Source organism: Lonchura striata, chromosome 5, assembly GCF_046129695.1.
Source record: "Lonchura striata isolate bLonStr1 chromosome 5, bLonStr1.mat, whole genome shotgun sequence".
In the NCBI taxonomy this organism is placed as follows: domain Eukaryota; kingdom Metazoa; phylum Chordata; class Aves; order Passeriformes; family Estrildidae; genus Lonchura; species Lonchura striata.
The window spans coordinates 4891178-4909237 of NC_134607.1; the positions used below are offsets into that span (position 1 = coordinate 4891178).

General features: G+C 42.9%; 1 protein-coding gene and 2 long non-coding RNA genes across 8 annotated transcripts in view; 1 reads left to right on the plus strand and 2 right to left on the minus strand.

Moving 5' to 3' along the window:
* LOC110470398 (uncharacterized) lies at positions 1-3562 on the minus strand. The gene is made up of 2 exons (XR_002465416.2): positions 2218-3562; positions 1-1791 (listed from the first exon to the last, which is right to left on the minus strand). It is a non-coding gene; the product is annotated as an uncharacterized LOC110470398 (long non-coding RNA).
* Positions 3545-18060, plus strand: part of LOC110470380 (protein mono-ADP-ribosyltransferase PARP12) — a 25344-nt gene continuing 10828 nt past the window's right edge. For 2 of the 6 annotated variants that reach the window (XM_077783229.1, XM_077783234.1), the window contains exons 1-11: positions 3545-3900; positions 6468-6600; positions 9148-9400; positions 9511-9621; positions 10005-10067; positions 10276-10344; positions 10905-10973; positions 11250-11363; positions 12608-12709; positions 15429-15552; positions 16717-16882. In XM_077783229.1, coding sequence (XP_077639355.1) covers positions 3620-3900; positions 6468-6600; positions 9148-9400; positions 9511-9621; positions 10005-10067; positions 10276-10344; positions 10905-10973; positions 11250-11363; positions 12608-12709; positions 15429-15552; positions 16717-16882 — 1485 coding nt within the window. In that variant the 5' untranslated portion in view covers positions 3545-3619. The remainder of the gene's footprint in view (positions 3901-6467; positions 6601-9147; positions 9401-9510; positions 9622-10004; positions 10068-10275; positions 10345-10904; positions 10974-11249; positions 11364-12607; positions 12710-15428; positions 15553-16716; positions 16883-18060) is intronic. The other 4 variants (XM_077783230.1, XM_077783233.1, XM_077783231.1 and 1 more) reach the window with 4 other exon arrangements.
* LOC110470382 (uncharacterized) overlaps positions 4234-18060 on the minus strand; it is a 25623-nt gene continuing 11796 nt past the window's right edge. Inside the window, exons 5-8 of the long non-coding RNA XR_002465407.2 lie at positions 8091-8270; positions 7083-7226; positions 5963-6692; positions 4234-4472 (exon numbers count right to left, since the gene is read on the minus strand). This is a non-coding gene — a long non-coding RNA (uncharacterized LOC110470382). The remainder of the gene's footprint in view (positions 4473-5962; positions 6693-7082; positions 7227-8090; positions 8271-18060) is intronic.

Genomic DNA, 18060 nt, shown 5'->3' on the forward strand with positions numbered 1-18060 from the left:
TTATATGGAAAGCCTCAGGCAAATTGTATACCATTAGCTAAGTAAGCAAACAATACTGAACTGGTGGAGGGCTGTGTAAGAAATGGGGCAGGGGGCAGGGAACAAGACAGTGGTGCCAAGACGTTCTGCAAAATGCTTTTTGAAATAGTCTGGGGAATCCAAATCAAGAAAAAGAGTTGGGCGTGGGACAGAGGTGAGCCAAAGCTGAGACCTGAAAGAGGCATTTCAAGAAGTAGAATGGAGGAAAAGACAAAGTGAACAGGTCACACGCCATAAAAAAAAAACAGAGGAAGCCGGTTTGACAGCATCATTCCCGGGGTGTTGCTGCATACTTTCTTTATCCCCGCAGGGAAGAACTGCTGATGCAGTCAGAGTCACCAGGGAAGCTGGGACTTCAGCTGCACCAACTTTAGAGCAGGAATAGCCTCTGCTTCACACAGAGCAGGCAGCTCCACAGAATCCAGTGTGTCATCACGCCCTGCGCTTCGACTGCAGATACATCAGACGAGGCACATTTTTTCCAAAATCCATCTGCACACAGTCAAGCTACAGAAGTTGCATTTAGGTATGCATTCATTTCACTCAGTTCCCCAGCTTTCATTCACATTCATTCTATTTATCCAACTCTGTTCACACTGTCAGATCCCCATACTCACAGCCCTGGAGGGGTGCTGGTTTCACCAGGATCCATGTTGCATGTAACAAAAAGGAAGATGGGCACCAACCACCACACCCTTTTGTTATCGCTTGCGTTATTTTCCACTGGCAGGGAGAAACTGCCTGTGAAAGCTTGTGGGTTTAGCACTGACAGTGGTAGCATCCTTTTGCTTCATGGTCTGGCTACTGCTGCCTCCATGCACATCATGGAACTTCTCTGGTTATTTTCTGTTTCCACGTTCTGTGGTCTGCTCCCAGTTGAATCAACAGGAAATAAATGTCACTTGTGATGTACTGTATCTTCCTGCCACATCCAGCATGTCAAATGGTAGGATTTTCTGCTGACAAGGTGTCTGTGCTACAGAATGCAAAACTTCCGCTTTGAGAAAAAACAATTCAGTTCTCCATTTTACTGCCTGAAGCTGTGGTTTTGGTTGTTTACACAGGCTATTCTTTTAGCCTTTGCTCTGCTGTTTCTTCTGGTGCTTGCACACAGCCACTTCTATTCATACTTTGTTCATACCAATCAATACTTCAGTTTCAAGTCTCTGAAAACTGATTTTGCTTACTACAAAGTCAGCAGAATACCAGAGTCAGGGCAAATAAGGAAATATTTCAGCTGCAAGTGGAGGACACCTGAGAGAAAGATTTACAGGGTAGCAAGAGGTTACAGCAATCCAGCCACACTGGATCTAACTGGTTTCTAACTTTAACCAAAGGGTTGATACTTGAGGTTGGAGTCACTATGAAAATAACACCATTTTGGGACTCCTTCATACAGTGATCCCTTTTGCCTCACCCAGTTGTGTTGTTTCACATAAATTGGTCCTGTTTAAAGCTGCTGAGGAAGTGTTTGGGCATTCGTAGTTGCAAAACATAGTAACAAACAGGATAAATCCAGCAATGTTTCTTTGTTTGCTTTTACTCAGGCCTGATCCAAAACCCTTCTTTGAATGTACTTAAGTGGAGAATAGATACTGCTTGCCAAGACTGCATTTGTAGTTTCTTTCTGCTTGCAGTACTTCACTTTACTGCTCCATACTGTTAATACTGTTCCAATGAAGTATACAGCAAAACTCCTCAGGCCAGTAGTTCAGATTTCTGAGTGGATTAATGCAGAAATGTATGCTTTCACTGAAATTGGATAAGAAAAACCAAAAGACAAATAAATATAAGCAAATTACTATACAACTGGCCAGATTAATTGTTATTATCTACTGTTTAAAGCTGGCAGTGTATTGCTGACTTAGTGTTTGAATAATTTTCTTCCTTATCAGTCTGTCTTGAAACTACCTTGAGTATGGGTCTGAGTTTTATTATCCTTGATGATCTGTTGACAACCTGAGAATGTCAATATCCACACCTAGAGCATAAACCAACCCTGGACTATCAATTTACTTATGTAAAGCTATGACGTGGCAAATTCCTCCTTCTACCTCTCTTTTTCTGTTGCTTTAAAAAATTAATTGGTACAATTATCACAGGAAGGGCACAGATATGGGGAAATATGCCCAAAGAAAAGGTACTTACATAGCCTTCAACAACAAAGAAACAACATACCACAGGCAGTACCACCTTGGCTGTATTCCTGGAGGTAGTTCTCTCTTTATGAACTAACTTTGTAGTTTCACATGCCTTTCAAATGAGACATCAGCAATAGGCAACACAGGCCACTCACTCTATTTTCAAGGTTAACTTCCTGATCCAGAGGGAGCAGTTGAAAATGTGCCTGAAAGGTACATTTCCAAAGGGTTTCAGTATAAAAGTTAATCTCAAATGGATTTAATTGTCAACCCTCTTCCGAGGCAGTATTTGCTGTGCTTCTTCCCCATCGCACAGACCCTCCCCAGCCCTACTTCAACACTAAGAGGAACCTGGCACTTCTGCTTCTGGCCCAGGCAGCTACTCACTCACTCGCCACCAGCAGGACTGGGGAGAGAATCAGAAGGGTAAAAGCTGGAAAACTCCTGGATTGAGATAAAGACAATGTAATAGGGAAAGCAAAGGCTGCACACACAAGCAAAACAAATAAAGGAATGAATTGCCCGCTTCCCAAGGGTAGGCAGGTGTTCAGCCATCTCCAGGACACCAGGGCCCCATCGTGTGTCACCGTGTCCTGGGAAGACAAATGTTGTAACGCCGAATGTCCCAGCCTTCCTCCTCCCACCCCCAACCCCTCCCAGCTTCCCACGCACCCCAGCTCCCTCTCCAGCGTGGCAGTACAAGGAGTAGGAAAGACCTTGGCTCTGAGCAAGCACTGCTCGGCAATAATGAAAACAACTCTGCTATCATTCCTATGTTCAGGACAAATCCAAAACACAGCCCCACAGCAGCCACTTGAAGAAAACGAACCCTACTCCAGCCAAAACCAGCACAGTTTCACAGCCCTGCCAGGACACTGCTGCAACCAGTGCTAATCAGCAGCTCGCTGCCAAGCGGGAAGAAAGAAAAGTAATGGCATTGCTTTATAAATACTAAAGTAATTTGTGTTATCCGGCATTATATGCTTAATGCTCTGCACTAGATTCGTGTTAGTGTAGAGAGCAAAAGTTAGCAAGGTGAAGAAATGCGGCTGCCTCATCTTGGAAGTGTCCAGGCCAGGCTGGATGGGGCATGGAGCAACCTGGTCTAGTGCAAGGAGACTGCCCAGCATAGAGGGTGGAAGGAGATGATCTTTAAGACCTTCCCAACCCAAACCGTTGGATTCCGTGACAATAACAAGGAAACCTCGCAGTCCTTTCAATCACTTCTTGCATTAACTTCCCGCGTGACGTTCAGCCGAGAAGGCCTCCGGGCTGGGCGGATCCCTGTCCCCAGCGCCGCTGGAGCCGCACCCGTGCCTTCGGTTTCGATTCGCGCGGAGCGCGGCCGGGAGGCGGTGCCGAGTGCCCGCCCCGCTGCTCCCGCTGCCGCCGCCGCGCTCCGGGCACAGCGCGCTGGGTCCCGTCCGGGCGGAGGAGCCATGTGCGATCCGGCCGTCTTCAGCTTCCTCACCCAGACGCTGTGCGCCCATGGCGGGCGCCTGGGGCTGCGGGAGCTGCAGGAGCACATCGGGCTGCCGGCGCTGCAGCTGCAGGACACGCTGGCGGCGGCGGGCCCCCGGCGCTTCGTGCTGCTGGAGGGCGGGCAGGCGGTCCTGGCCGTGACGGACGCGCGGGTCTGCGTCCGCAAGGAGTGCGACGGCTGCGAGCGGCTGCACCTCTGCAAGCTGCACCTCATGGGCAGGTGCAACCTGGGGCCCAGGTGAGCGCGGGGCGCGGACAGCCCCCACCCCCCTCACAACCCCGCCCGTGCCCCCCTAACTCCTCACACCCCCCAAACTCCCCTCCAGCCCCCCGCATCCCACGCCGCTCCGCGATGGTGCCCCGGGAGGAGCGGGCAGTGATGCCCGAGCCGCGGGGGATCCTTGCTCCGGAAGGACTCGTGTCCTGCCCCCGCTGTGTCCGTACAAACCGACGATTTGGGCTTTTGTGTTTCTTTCCTTTTTGTTTGTGGGGTTTTCTTTCTTTCTTTCTTTCTTTGTTGTTTGTGTGTTTAAATCTGCTCTTCTCCGCACGCATCACTCAGTCCCCCTGGTTTCTGGGTGTAGTAGTTTATACCTATTTCTCGGAAGGAAAAAACAAAGTGCTGACATGCCCTCTGGTTTTGCTCTAGAGTTACGGAAGTCGAGTTCTGCTGTAAGCCATTGCTTGGCTTAGGGCCCTTTCTTTGAGAGGCGCTGTTTGATCATCCAGGTGCGTCAAGTCCCAGTTTCTGGAATATGGGATGGGCAGGCCTGGTAGCCTCTTCTAGCCACAGGTGGCCAAAGGTGGTGCCTGGTTTAAAAAACAAAAAGGAAACCAAAAGTGAAAGCAGAAGAGCAACCCAGCTTTGCCACCACAATTACTGATGGAAGAGCTTTGTAGTTTAAGCCCCCCAAGCCCCAGGTCTGGTCCTGATGCAGTGTTAAGGAAAGTGCATGATCCCACTGGATCCTTCCTCTTCTGCCCCAAAAAGATGGATCACTATGCACTAAGATCTGGATAGCATGGAGGGGGGAAAGCCATATCTCTCTCTCATCATTAGGATAACATTTTCTTGGATTTTGTTACATTACAAATAGCTCTCATTACAAAGCTCCTGCGGGGGTCACTGTTGGAAATGCCTTGATGTGTGCATACACTCATGATGGATGACTTTGTGTGAATTAAAGTTTGCAATGAGGCGCTTCCTTTCATAACAATAAACCATTCTGCCCTCTGAATAACACAAAGTATTTAAAGTCACTTTGGTATGCATTAAAAATCAATAAAGCAAAGAGAATACCTTTCATGGGAGGGAGCTTGATTAAAATAAGAGGGCAAAAATTCTGCTAGGTGGACTACATAGGTCGAGACTATTTTTTAACTGATAAGGTAAAATCTAGCCTTACTTCAGGTCTTACATCCTTTTTTGTTTAGAATCCCTGGAAAGAAAAATGTTTTGAGCAAATTACTCGGGTCTTCTGTTTTGTGGAATCATTATTTTAGTCCTGTTAATCCTGTTTCTAACTAATGTCTGACAAGTTCACTGTTATTTTCCTTTTTTCCTAAATATCTTATTAAACTCAGCTGTGTAGTTATTATTGTATTTGTAGAGTGTTTAAACCTTTGACTGGGAAATACAGACTCAAGTGATGTAGATCACTGTGTTGGTGAACTCTCAAGCTGACTCTGAAGGAACACTGGTGATGGCTCCCACCTCAGATACTCTGTAGTTTACCTACCTTCATAGCCATTAACTGAGTGCCTACAGCATCTGATTCCCTTGGAAGGTTGTTTCTCAGGACCAAAGACAGCACACTTCTGCCCTTCCTGTTGCTTACAAAGAATGTATCCAACAGGTAGCAGGGGTCAGGGGAGAAATACCTACACAAGGGTCTGTATGGAAGGATTGGGCCAGACACACCTTGAGGTAAAACTGTTATGAGGGGAGCTTCAGGAGTTAAGTAGAGGCTGAAAGAGTAAAGGGATAGACTTGAACCTGGTAAATTAACAGGTACTTTTACTGGTTGAATATATCTAATCTTAAGGCTGTATCAAATCATGTGTTGAAGAGCAGGACATGAGGAAGCTGTATTTTGCTGCATTACATTAATGCACATGCTGACTATGTATGTGTCTCCTCTCAGTTACTGATTTGCAATACCATTTCAAATAGATGTAAAAAAATCCACAGTCTCTAATTCATACTCATCAGACTTTTGGCTTTCTAAGTGGCAACACTGGCTTTGTTATTGCAGCTTAATTGCTTCCTTAATCAAAACTCATAAGTTAAACTTTCTTACCTGTTTGTTGTTGTTTTGGTTTTTTTTTTAATTAAACTTCACAGCCACTGAGGATAACAAAATGTGTTGTTTTCAGCTTCACTGTTGCTGTTGTTTTGAGCAGACTCTTGCATGTTTCTTTACTTGCCATCGCTAGGACAACAACATTTACGTTTACAAAATAAAGGTTGTTCCAACTTCTGGTATTGTTGGTGTACTCCTTTAAAATTACCTTTCCCTCCAGCTGTTTAGGCCACGTGACTTGACTTGGCTCTTCCTGGAGTCAAAGAATGCCTGGGTCTGCCTGCATTGAAGTTTAAAATGAGGACAGTTGGGTCACAGAGGAGTTCTGCTCTTTGGTCCATTCTCTGGCTAATTACAGACACCATCTAAATGTTCAGAGACTCTCACCAAGACACCTTTCTTTCACTTTGGCTTTTCCCAAGTTGCACATTATCTGAGGTTCTTCTTTAAATCAACTTGACTAAAGGAGTAAGCACTGATATTTCTGTGTATTTTCTTGCAGCTCTTGTAAGTACTCGCATGACATCATGAATGCGGAGAACAAGAAAGTTCTAAAAAAACATGATTTGTCTGGCCTCAGTGAGAATGATCTGCAAGTCCTGCTTCTCCAAAACGATCCATTCTTCCTCCCTGATGTAAGTTGTACTGATTTCTTAAGAGAAAGTTTCCGTTCATTGGGAATGGGAGAGGGCAAGAGAGAAGGTGGAGTTCTGATCTTAACGTCCAGCTGTTAAAATACAAAACAGGATTAGTCAGAATGAAGGAAGAATGGCAGTGGAAGTGTGAAACAACATAAAGCCAGATCTGTGAGAGGGCTGTGTATTTAAAATAAAAAAACTACTCTCACAGCAGTAAAACTGTTAATAAGTACCCAGTGTACACATCTGGAGAAGGCCCTGTCATCTGTGATGTGTCAGGAGCAGACCTGACCTCTGTTAGCTGGAGGTGGGCAGCAAGGCTACAGCCTGTCTTGTGTGCCAATTCTGTTATCCAAACAGGGCGGCCATAAAGCTGCTCAAAGCAAGCAAACAAAAATGTCAGCAACTTCACCAGAGGTTTACAGAAGGCAAGATAAGCAAGAGAGAGTTGAAAGATCACAATAATTGCACATACTTACATGACCAGAACCCAGTTTGTTGCTTCTTCTCTATGAGATGAAGACTAGGAAGTCAGCATGCACCCTTTTCCTTTTCCAGTCTGTGTAGGTCTGCACAGGGCTGCACACTTTTTGGTGCTTGAGGGTATAAGAGATGAAAAATGACTGCAGATACAAATATAAATAAGAGACCAAATGACTGCAGTTTCGTGCCAAATCTGGCTCTTCCAAAGTGCATGGAGTTTTTTTTGTACACTGACTTTCTACAAAGGAATCTTTGCCCAGTTTGTATGCTGCTCATTGATTTTGTTAAATTTGGTTGAACATTCCATTCTGGTTCAGCATGTGTGTATAAGGGCAATACTGTCTTCAAGATATGGCTGTTTCAAAGTCAGTTGTACCCTGTTCTGGCTACAACTGCTCCTGGTTAAGAAATTACCAAAGTACTGCCATTGTCTTTTGCAGGTTATAATCTCCACAGATCTGTTGACACAACAGTTCTATTGTTTCTTTATTCCCTGCTGTGAAAATGCTAGACTCTGACAAAATGGATTTTTTTTTTAATTATGTAGTGTTTTAAAGTATGTTTTACTGGCAGACTGAAGGAGCATGGTGGTAAGCAAGGAGAATTACTAATTGTCCCACTAGTGAGCAAATAGTAACAACTGTTCTTGGTTGGTATTACCCTAAAGTTCTTACTAGAAATTTGTTCAGCTCTCACCCCTGGCAGGTGCTTAATTACCTGTAAGTGAGCACTTTAACTCCTATCATGCAGTAAAACAGCAAAACCAAGAGAAAACTGTGATCAATGCAGGCCATCCATAAACCTGAGAGTTTGGAGGTCAGATATAAAAGCCAATTTGGCTATTTCCTGCTTAGAAATGCTGAATGGTTATGTGTGTGAAGACATGGCATGTAGGAAGCTCTCAAGAAACAAGACACTTTGGAATTCTCTGACTTGAACTGGGGTACAGAGTAAGAAAAACACAACAGCACCACAACATCAGGGGTTTTCATGCTTTCCCTCACCTCTCTGGCTCTCCAGTTTCGTTTGTTTCTTTTGGTGGGTTTTTGGTTTTGTTTCTTGGCAGGTGCAAGGGGACAGTGTGCTTTCTTCTGTTTTCATGGTTTAAGGCCAGATAAGTACCATGCAGCCACCTGCTCTCTCCCAACCTGGTGGGATGGGGAGAATTGGAAAAGAGATAAAACCTGTGGGTTGAGATAAGGATAATGAAATAATTGAAATAGAATAAAATATAATAACTCTAATGAGAAGGAGAGAGAGAAATTAATAAAACACAAGAGATAAGAGTAATTCCCAGTAGAGTTGCTCCCCACCCACTGATTGATATCCAGCCCATCATACCTGAACAGTGGTTGGTGGCTCCTGGGAAAAGGGATTTGGAGGGGACCTGTGAGAGTCCCAGTGTGATACTGGGGCTCTCTGCCAGACAGCTGTGTGTCCTCCTCAAAGAAGCTTTCTTATTACAGGCTGTTCTGGGAGCAAAACTGTTACTGTGGCTTAGTGGTCAATATGAAGGAATTTTTGGTCTGCAATTTGTTCCCTGGTCTGATTCTCTGTGTAACCTCTTTTTTAGTGACTAGAGGAATAAAAGAAGTGCATTGTTTTTTTCATATGTATTCTAATCTCAGAGCACTCTTCTTACCCTTCTATAAGCTCAAATCTTCAAGATAAGCTTTACAAATAGGAAGTGCAAATTCAGTTTCAGTTCCATGAAATGATAACTCATTTGACAGTGTACATGTTCATTATGATGTAGGGGTTTTTAAAATAGAATAACTGTAAACTAGTCTGGTGTTATGCAAGTCTTGCATCAATTTTTGGCACCCCTGAGCTTGTTGGGTGAGCTTTTCTTGGAAACCAAACGTGCACAACTTCAAAACTGAAAATGCATGAGTCAGCTTAAAATACCTGCTCCTCTAGGCAAGAAATTTGTCTAAAGAAGCTGCAGTAAACACATGACTTTTAATCACTGTTTTTCTGCTGTTAAAGCTGCATGGCTGTAGGACAAAGAAAAATTCTAATGTGCTTTTCCATTTCTTATTGTATCCTCTCCACTTTTAGACCTGCCACTTTTACAACAAAAAAGGTTATCACTGTAAGCAGCAAGACAACTGCAACAAGCTTCATGTTTGTCGACACTTTCTCCAGGGGAAATGTAAATTTCCTCAATGTGTAATATCCCATAACCTCTTGGATGACCATGCATTGAGAGTGCTGGAAACTGCAGGCATTGATGGGAAGATAGCTTCAAATTTCCAGGCTATATATAATTACAAGCATCTAGAATTCAACAGGGAACAGAAGAAGGTGTATGGTAAGTTGCAAGAAACAGTGGTCTTAATCATGATTTTGAGTTTGATAGAGGTAGAAACTGTTCTTGCCTTACCTCCCAGCTAAACCCCAACATCCTTTCGATGTTTTCAGTACGCAACTACAGAAATGATTATTGGAAGAAGCCAGCATTTCAAAGGATTAAAGAACCAAAGACAACTTCAGAAACGGTGCAATGCATGCTGGATGTGCCACCTTCAGAAGGTAAATGCCTAGATAATAGTACCAACTGTTTCCTTGTGGAATCAGCTTTTTGTATTTCTCTTCTTGCAAAATATACACATTTTTCCCCTCTCTGCTTTTATGCACTCGCAAGAATGGAGTAAGTCATGGCACAGTCATGTGGGAGGGAGAATTGCAGTTTTATTGCCTGAAGTACTGCATTGAAAACAGTATTTGAGTGGCTGGCAGTAACTCTGACTAGCTAGGGTTTGTAACTGTAATTGCACCTCTGTTGTATCAGCAACAGTGGAGTGCTAGTGGAAAATTACACATGTAATGGACATAATTCTCCACAGAAACTGGGATATTGCCAGCTAGCTGAGCTTGTGGCCCAGCAGTGCTTCTCATTCAGTCTTCTCACACAGGTTCCAGTAGCACCGTACCTGCCCAGAGCCAAGACCTGTTGCCAACAGGAGCGAGAGATAAAGGTATGGATCGTTTTCCACCTGGGCTTTAAATCTTGTCAGAGTCCAGTATTCTCTGGACAGGTTCTTTTAGATATTCCACACATGGATGGTGTAATGTTTAATATCAAATGACACATGTGATGGACATCATTCTCCACAGAGATTGGGATATTGCCAGCTAGCTGAGCTTGTGGCCCAGCAGTGCTTCTCATTCAGTCTTCTCACACAGGTTCCAGTAGCACCGTACCTGCCCAGAGCCAAGACCTGTTGCCAACAGGAGCAAGAGATAAAGATAAAGGTATGGATTGTTTTCCACCCTCCAGTCTTGAGACCAGTGGTTTTCATTGGGCTTTGATTTCACACAGCCTGACAGCTCCATTGGTAGTTGAGTGCAGCTTATGTGTGTGCCATAAAATCCATGGTACCAGATGGCCAGCGGAGCAGTGTTGGAATTTCTCCCCAAGAATTGTGCAGCACTGTGTACAGTCCTGGACACATTTTTTCCTTCCTAGCAAGATGATCGAATTGCATCTGTGCATGTAGTATCTTTCCTTGCCTTCTGTCTGTAGGGAATTAATACAGCTTTGTCAGTAGAGCTGTTGTCTCATTATACGTTCCAGTGAGTGAATAGGAACTTGTCAATCTCTTGTTCTTCTGGACAGAACGACCTGGGCTTTAAAGCTTGTTAGAGTCCAGCATTCTCTGGACAGGTTCTTTTAGATATTCCACACATGGATGATGTAATGTTTAATATCAAATGACACGTGTGATGGACATCATTCTCCACAGAGATTGGGATATTGCCAGCTAGCTGAGCTTGTGGCCCAGCAGTGCTTCTCATTCAGTCTTCTCACACAGGTTCCAGTAGCACTGTACCTGCCCAGAGCCAAGACCTGTTGCCAACAGGAGCGAGAGATAAAGATAAAGGTATGGATTATTTTCCACCCTCCAGTCTTGAGACCAGTGGTTTTCATTGGGCCTTGATTTCACACAGCCTGACAGCTCCATTGGTAGTTGAGTGCAGCTTATGTGTGTGCCGTAAAATCCATGGTACCAGATGGCCAGCGGAGCAGTGTTGGAATTTCTCCCCAAGAATTGTGCAGCACTGTGTACAGTCCTGGACACATTCTTCCTTTCCTAGGAAGGTGACAGAATTATATCTGTGACAGAATTGTACCTGTGCACCTTGTCTACTGTTTCTAGGCAATGAATATGGCTTTGTTAGTAGAGCTGTTGTCTCGATGGAGATTCCCAGTAGCACTGTACCTGCTCAGAGCCAAGACCAGTTGCCAACAGGAGTGGGAAATAAAGATAAAGGTAAGAATTCCAACCCTCCAGTCTTGAGATGAGCTTATCTAAAGAGTTGATATCACACAGATGTTGTGGCTCAGTGAGCATCACACAGCCACTTGCTCACTCCCCCCTGATCCCCAGAGGGAAAAGAAATAGTAAAGGTAAAAAAACTTGAGGGTCAAGATGGGGAAAGAAAAAAATCCCCCACGTAATAAGTGGAAGAGGAAAATCAAGCAAAAGAAGTGATACAAAGGCAGTCATTCACTGCCTCCCACATGCAGACTGATGCCTAGCCAGTTTCCAAGCAAAACGTAGCTAACCCTCCTAAAACTCCCTCTTCTCCCTTTTATTACTGAGCTTTATGTTATATGGTATAGATGTTTGGTAGGTTTGTGTCCTTTGCCCACTTGTAGCCCCTCTCAAGCTATTGTGGAGCCCCAGTTCTCTTCACTCTGGGGGCAGGGTGAAAAACTGAGGCCTTGATGTATATCACTGTTGAGCAGAAGCCGGGACATGAGTGTGTTGACAGCATTGTTTTGATCAAAAATCTAAAAAACAGCATCATACTGGTTGCTATGAAGAAAATTACATCTTATTCTACCCATGTCCAGTAAAGTGTAATTTCTGATGTAGCAAAGTGATGCAAAGTCCACTGGAAACAAAATACAAATGTTGACTTCTAGAATATCACAATTACAGAGCACAGTTCAATCACAGTAATAATGGGATTCCCATTGCAAATCTGTATAATATACTCACTGTCTCAATATATACTCACTGGGTGTCCCTAGTGAAATTGAAGCCAGCTCAAGCCAGTTGCTGTTTCCAAAAGTCTTTAGTTGGTTGGTCAGGTTTAATACCTCTGCGTGGGGCTGAGCTCTGTGTTCACTACCCCCATGCTAGTCTGGCTGACTCAGAGAGAAACATTTCTGCTTCCAGTCAGCTACCATTGCCTTTTATGCACCCTCTGGTCCCCTTGGTGTGGAGACAAAGTCAGCTTCTTTGCAAGAACCATGGTCAGTCACACCCTGTGTTGTTCTGAGCTTCCTGACATTACCCTTGCCCTTCCTCACTGAGACTCCTTCCAGTGTCAAGGTTTATTGCTCAGTCACAAAGCCCTGACTTCTGTGTTAGGCTGTATGGGAGATAGATTCTTAAAGTGCTTGACTTTGCTACTGCAGTCAAATCCTTGTTATTTCTGGGATGAAGTACCAAATGCAGGATCTTTCTCTTAAAGCAAATAAGGACTGTGATGTTCTTTTGTGTAGGTAAAAAGGACAGTTCCTCTGATGAAGCTTCAAAGGACAACAAAAGAGATAACTGTGATGAGATCTGTTTGTTCTATGTCTGGAAGTACTGCAAAAATAAGGGTAAGCTTTATGAAAAGTAATGTTGTTGAAGACTTGTCTGCAGAGGCACTCCTGCTCAGTGGCTGGGGGTAGTGGTGACAATTGTGCCTCCTCTTTCCAAGTTATTAATAAACACTGTCAGAATTACAAACATAATCAGCAAAAAAGCCAAATGGTATACTTAAACTCTTTATCCTCTGGATAATCCAGCTTATTTCAGCCCTTTTGACGGGGACAGGTTTTGGGTATGTTTCTGTGGCAAAACCCTTTAAGTGAAGTGTTACTCTTTCTGTTGCTAGAAGATCAAGTTACTGGATTTATGTTGTCATTATTGACAACTCATAAATGTATGGCACCCTTTATTCCTACTTATATACCCTATGTACATCAGATAATAGCCATATTCTCCCTCATTAAGTCATTTAAAAAGTGATCTGAGTTGTTAAAGCATCTTTAAAAACCCACAGTAGTTGTACCAGCTAAGATAAAGATAAATCTAGTCCATTGTCTTTTTGGTAATGGCCAGAACAGAGGTCTGAGCGAAGAATATAATTGTTCAGGACAACTCCCAAATACAGCCATTTAACGCCCAGATTTGGCTCTTCCTTTATTATGAGGAGGTACCATGACATTTACTTTCCCTAATCTTGTCCAGTCAGTTTCTAAAGGACTGCTACTCCTCTGACTACCTGGTCTTGACAAAAGACCCTGTGTATGTGAACAGTTTCACCTGTGTGAAACTGTAAAGGTCACACTCAAAGCAGCTTACTGTGACTACCAGATAACTAAATTCAAGTAACTGTTGGAGTGTTAGTGTGCTTTATTTGCTACATTGGACTAAGTTGTTTGATGTTTGATCCATACTTGGATGTGGAGTGTCAGTCAGAAAAAAAACATTCAGGCCTTGGCAACCACCCCATGATTTCTAAGGGACTAAGCAAAAGACAACCAAACATATCAGAGTGTTTATGGGATGGGTAGACTAGACTTTTTACAGCTGAGACACATGGTTGTGTGACACATAACATGCACTTCCTGTCTGTGGCACTGCTGTCCCAGCTGCCAGCGTTGTGTCTCAGCAAAGGGAAGGTTCTGGTCATGTGCTAGTTTTGCATCACAGAAGTGATGTTTTAGGAGAGGCTGCTGGCAATTTCCTCCGTGTCTGATAGGAAACTAATCAGTGGCTAGCTTTGGGAATTGACAATCAGTTAAACCACTGGAAAGCTACACACGCCTCTGTGAAAAACACATGTTAAAGATGAAAAAAAAACTGGGAAACTTTCTCTTTTCCCTTCTGGCTGGCAAAGAGGTAACACTGCCAGCCTGGCCCCTGTCTCAGCCGGGCTGGGCCGGGTGACCCTGCACATGGCTACCAGGCAGGGGCAGAGCAGAAGCCATCGCTGCACTGGCTGCTGAAATCCTAATCACTTCCCCAGCACGCCTCACTTGTGCCACAAGCTACTGAGCCCGGGTCACATAACCATCCACAGGCCCTGGGCAAAATATTAACTCTTCCAATACTTCAATCCTCCCTCGAGTGAGAGAACAAGACCGAAGTACAAACACATAAAGAAACAACATACAAACACCAGAGTCAAGTCAATGAAGAAGTCAAGTCCCAAACAAGAAAGATGAAGAAATGCCTTTAGTTTTAGGCTAAAATTCTCTTGCAAAACTATAGAGGAGGACTCTCTTTTTTTCCTGTAACACTTAAAAGTATGAGGAAATGAGAGTGTTCAAATTGTAGATATTGAGCAAAAACCTCCATACTAAAGTAAACAGATGTTAAAGTAGCTATAATCCTATAAGGAATTTGAACAGAAAAAGAGAGATGAGTGATAATGATCCTATACCCTAAAGAAAGAAAATATCTCTACTCCTAGAGTTAAAGATAATTTCAGGGACAGATATTAAGAACTTTTGCTTTTAAAAAACTCATCTTTAACCAGTACCCCATAACTTGACATGGCCCATAAATACAATATGAGAAAAACTTAAAGAAAATGAGAAATATTTCATGATTACAAATTTCCCCAAACAGATGCTATTCGTAGAAATCAAGAGCTACGAGAGAAGTACTTTCTTGTAGAGAAGTCTCCATAACATTAACAAGAAGGACTTTTCTCCCTAAGTAAACTAAAGAAAGACTATTCTAGAAGTAGTAAACTAACTAAAAATTTTAGGTTTTGTCTCTATATTATCAATGAGAAAAAAAAAGTTGGAAAGGGAAGAAAAGCATCCTAAAAATTGTGTTTTGATTCTTATTACTCTTTCTTTTAGTTACTATTAATAATTTTTTTATACCCTTTTAAAATTTTGAGCCTATTTTACTTTTCTCCTAACTGTATTTCACAACAAAAAATAAATACATTCTAGTAAGTGCACTAGTAATTAACCTACACTAAACCCACCACACTAATTAGTACATTAACCAAAAACATCTCAAATTAGTGAACCAAAACCACTACAGGCGTCTTTCAAATATATTTGGCAGTGTGTGTGTGTATATATATATATATATATATATATATATAAGTACACATATACGTTGCTTTTCTTAATAAGACTGCAGAAACACACTCCATTTCTGTTTTCAGCACTCTGTCCTCATTACTTACACCAAAGCCCAGGAGAAAAAGCCTCAAAGTATAAAAGATACTGGTTTTATTTTGGTTTTTTCTTGTCTTGCTCTCTTTGTTAATGACTGCAGAATTCTTGACTATGTCTGATTTCATTACAGATAAATGTGAATCTGTTCATTACCATTTGCCATATAAATGGGAGATACATGATGGGTTGAACTGGCGTGAACTTCCCATGATGGAGGAAATTGAAAAGGCCTATTGTGACCCAAAGAACAGCAGGTGTAGTAATGCTGGGCTCCTCACTTGGAGTATTGTGATTGAGCCTGTGTAGGAAAAGTTGTGCTTTTTTCCTAAAGATGTCTGACTTCTCAGCTTCTGTTTACTGAGCCTCGTAGAAGTTGGCAGGATGTAAAAATAAGAATTTTTCCTTTTAAAAAAGCAAAGAATGCTTGCATGAAAATCCCACTCCAGTTTTGTCTTCGAAAAATAACAAAACTATATCTTGCATGAAAAATTCTGTACAAGGTAAAAAAAACAGTGTTTAAAATACTAGCATTTCAGATCATTAATCAGTTTTTTACAGTAATGAAGTTGGGCCTTTTGACAACATTTCAGAGCTGGTTCTTCTCTATAACTTTCTTTTCTACTACAGCTAGTATCTGTAATAACAATAATAGTAATCTATTACATACCTGGAGACATTTTATGAAATGTCCTTCGTGTAAGCAGCCCATCTGTTTTTTCTTCTTCTTCTTAATTTCCATTTCAAGAGATTTTCCTTTTAACTCCTTTCTGAAAAGTCCCACTCAAAGCTACCTGGATTCATAGGGCACCCCAAGTCTGTCTTCACAAAATGGTATTCTAGTTTTGGCCCATGTCTCTGAAGGCACCAGATGACTTTGATAGGCAAGATTCTGGAGATCACAAGCAATATTCCCAAGAGAAGGCTGCCATCAAAGTCTTCCTGCCTGGGAGTTTGCTTTTAAAGCCTTGCAGGAGTAAGAGCCCAGGTGGCTTCAGCAATGAATGCAATTTGCAGACCCCACAGCTGTGTTTGCTGTGATTGCATCCTTTGTAACCACAGAAAATAACAAAGTTGATAGGTTGCAGGTGTTTGCTGGCAGATTCAGTCACACACTTGTCACATTCTGCCTTTGTACTGAGAAAGACTGTAACCACACCTTTTTCCACACTGTACTTGGAGCCTTGCCTGCAAAGCTGGCAGTGCCACATGTCATTGAGGTGTCTCACAGGCCAGAGGTCACTACTGAAGCTTGGCAATGGCTTTCAGAGCTGCCATGTGCTGTAGGAAATAAATACTCCTATTTCAGCTCTAATTAAGTTTGGTTACTTTATATTAAAGAAAATGGCACCAGCTTAAACCAGGGATGAGAGGGTAAAATATGACTGCTAACTATAATAAACCTGAATTTGTCCTTACAGCTTGCCAAGTAGGAACATTAATTTCCAGACAATGACCTGCTCTTCTTCTTTGGTTCGACGCCTCTCTACACCATCATCAGTCCTAAAACCCACATTCCTACTGACCACAGAGTGGATTTGGTACTGGAAGAATAACCAAGACAAGTGGATTGAATATGGAGAACAGGTGATTCCACATCCTGTGCTTTGAGTCACTTCTGCAGGAATATGTGGAGTCTCTCTACATAATTTGCCCCTTCTCAACAGGATTCATTAGTTGAGTCCTTGTGCTTGAATTTTACAGCATTGGGTAAGGCAGTGAAGCTACATCTGTTCATAACAGATGTGATAAAATGCTGACAGGCTGGAGGAAAGAGAGCTCCCTTTTGAAGTTGTCCACGGCTCCTACAGATATTTAACATATAGACACTTCTCTTAAGATATATGGGAAGAAGTTGCCTCTTTTCTAAGCATTGCCCTGCTTCCTTGGACATGCAAGGATTGCTGTGCTCTGTCACATCAAATGCAGTCTTTTTCCATGTATGTCCAAGTCCTCTGATGAGAAAGTGATCTATCTTAAAAATGCAGGAAAAGAAATAAGTATAGAATCTCACCTTCCCCCAAGACAGATGAGTTTTTCCTATATGGTTCACAGTACAGCAGCACAAATATTAGAACACAAAGGTGATCCATGGACTTGGAAAAGTACACAGAGAAAGGTGTTGGATAGAGTACAGTTTAAAAGACTCAGAGTAACCTCAAGAGTACTCAACCTCAAAGAATCAGCCAGATCCAGGAGAGATCACAGCTGTCCAGCTGCTCTTTAGCAGGCAGAGCTTGCAAGGAGCTCACTCAGGCTTTCCTATCTGTGGAATGAAGTGGTTGGCTCATAGTTAAATCACAAGCAAAGTGCAACTTTTTTTTTCCAAGGCAAATTAGTCTTGGAAGAACCACCTGCTATTCATACATTAATCACATAATCACTGATTAGTTTCCAAGCTCACATACATCAATGCTCGCCATGTCACCCTGTTCCTTTGTGGGTTTTCAGATAGCAGGCTGGAACTAGAAAAGTTCTTGGCCTAGGCCTTTGCTTCCTTTGGAGCCTGAACCAAAGTAACTCTGGTTTGGTAAGGAGTTGAGTGTACCCATTACAGCCTGTTGCAGCTCTTGCCCCCTCCCCTGCAGTGGAACTGGGCAGAGAGTGAGAAAACAGATGGGATGAGATAAAGACTAAAAGATAAAGCAACAGTGTGTGCACAAGCAAGGCAAAACAAGGCATTCATTCCCCTCTTCCCTTGGACAGGCAGGTGCTCAGCCATCCCAGGGAAGCTGGGCTCCATCACATCTTGGGAGAGTGTTCTC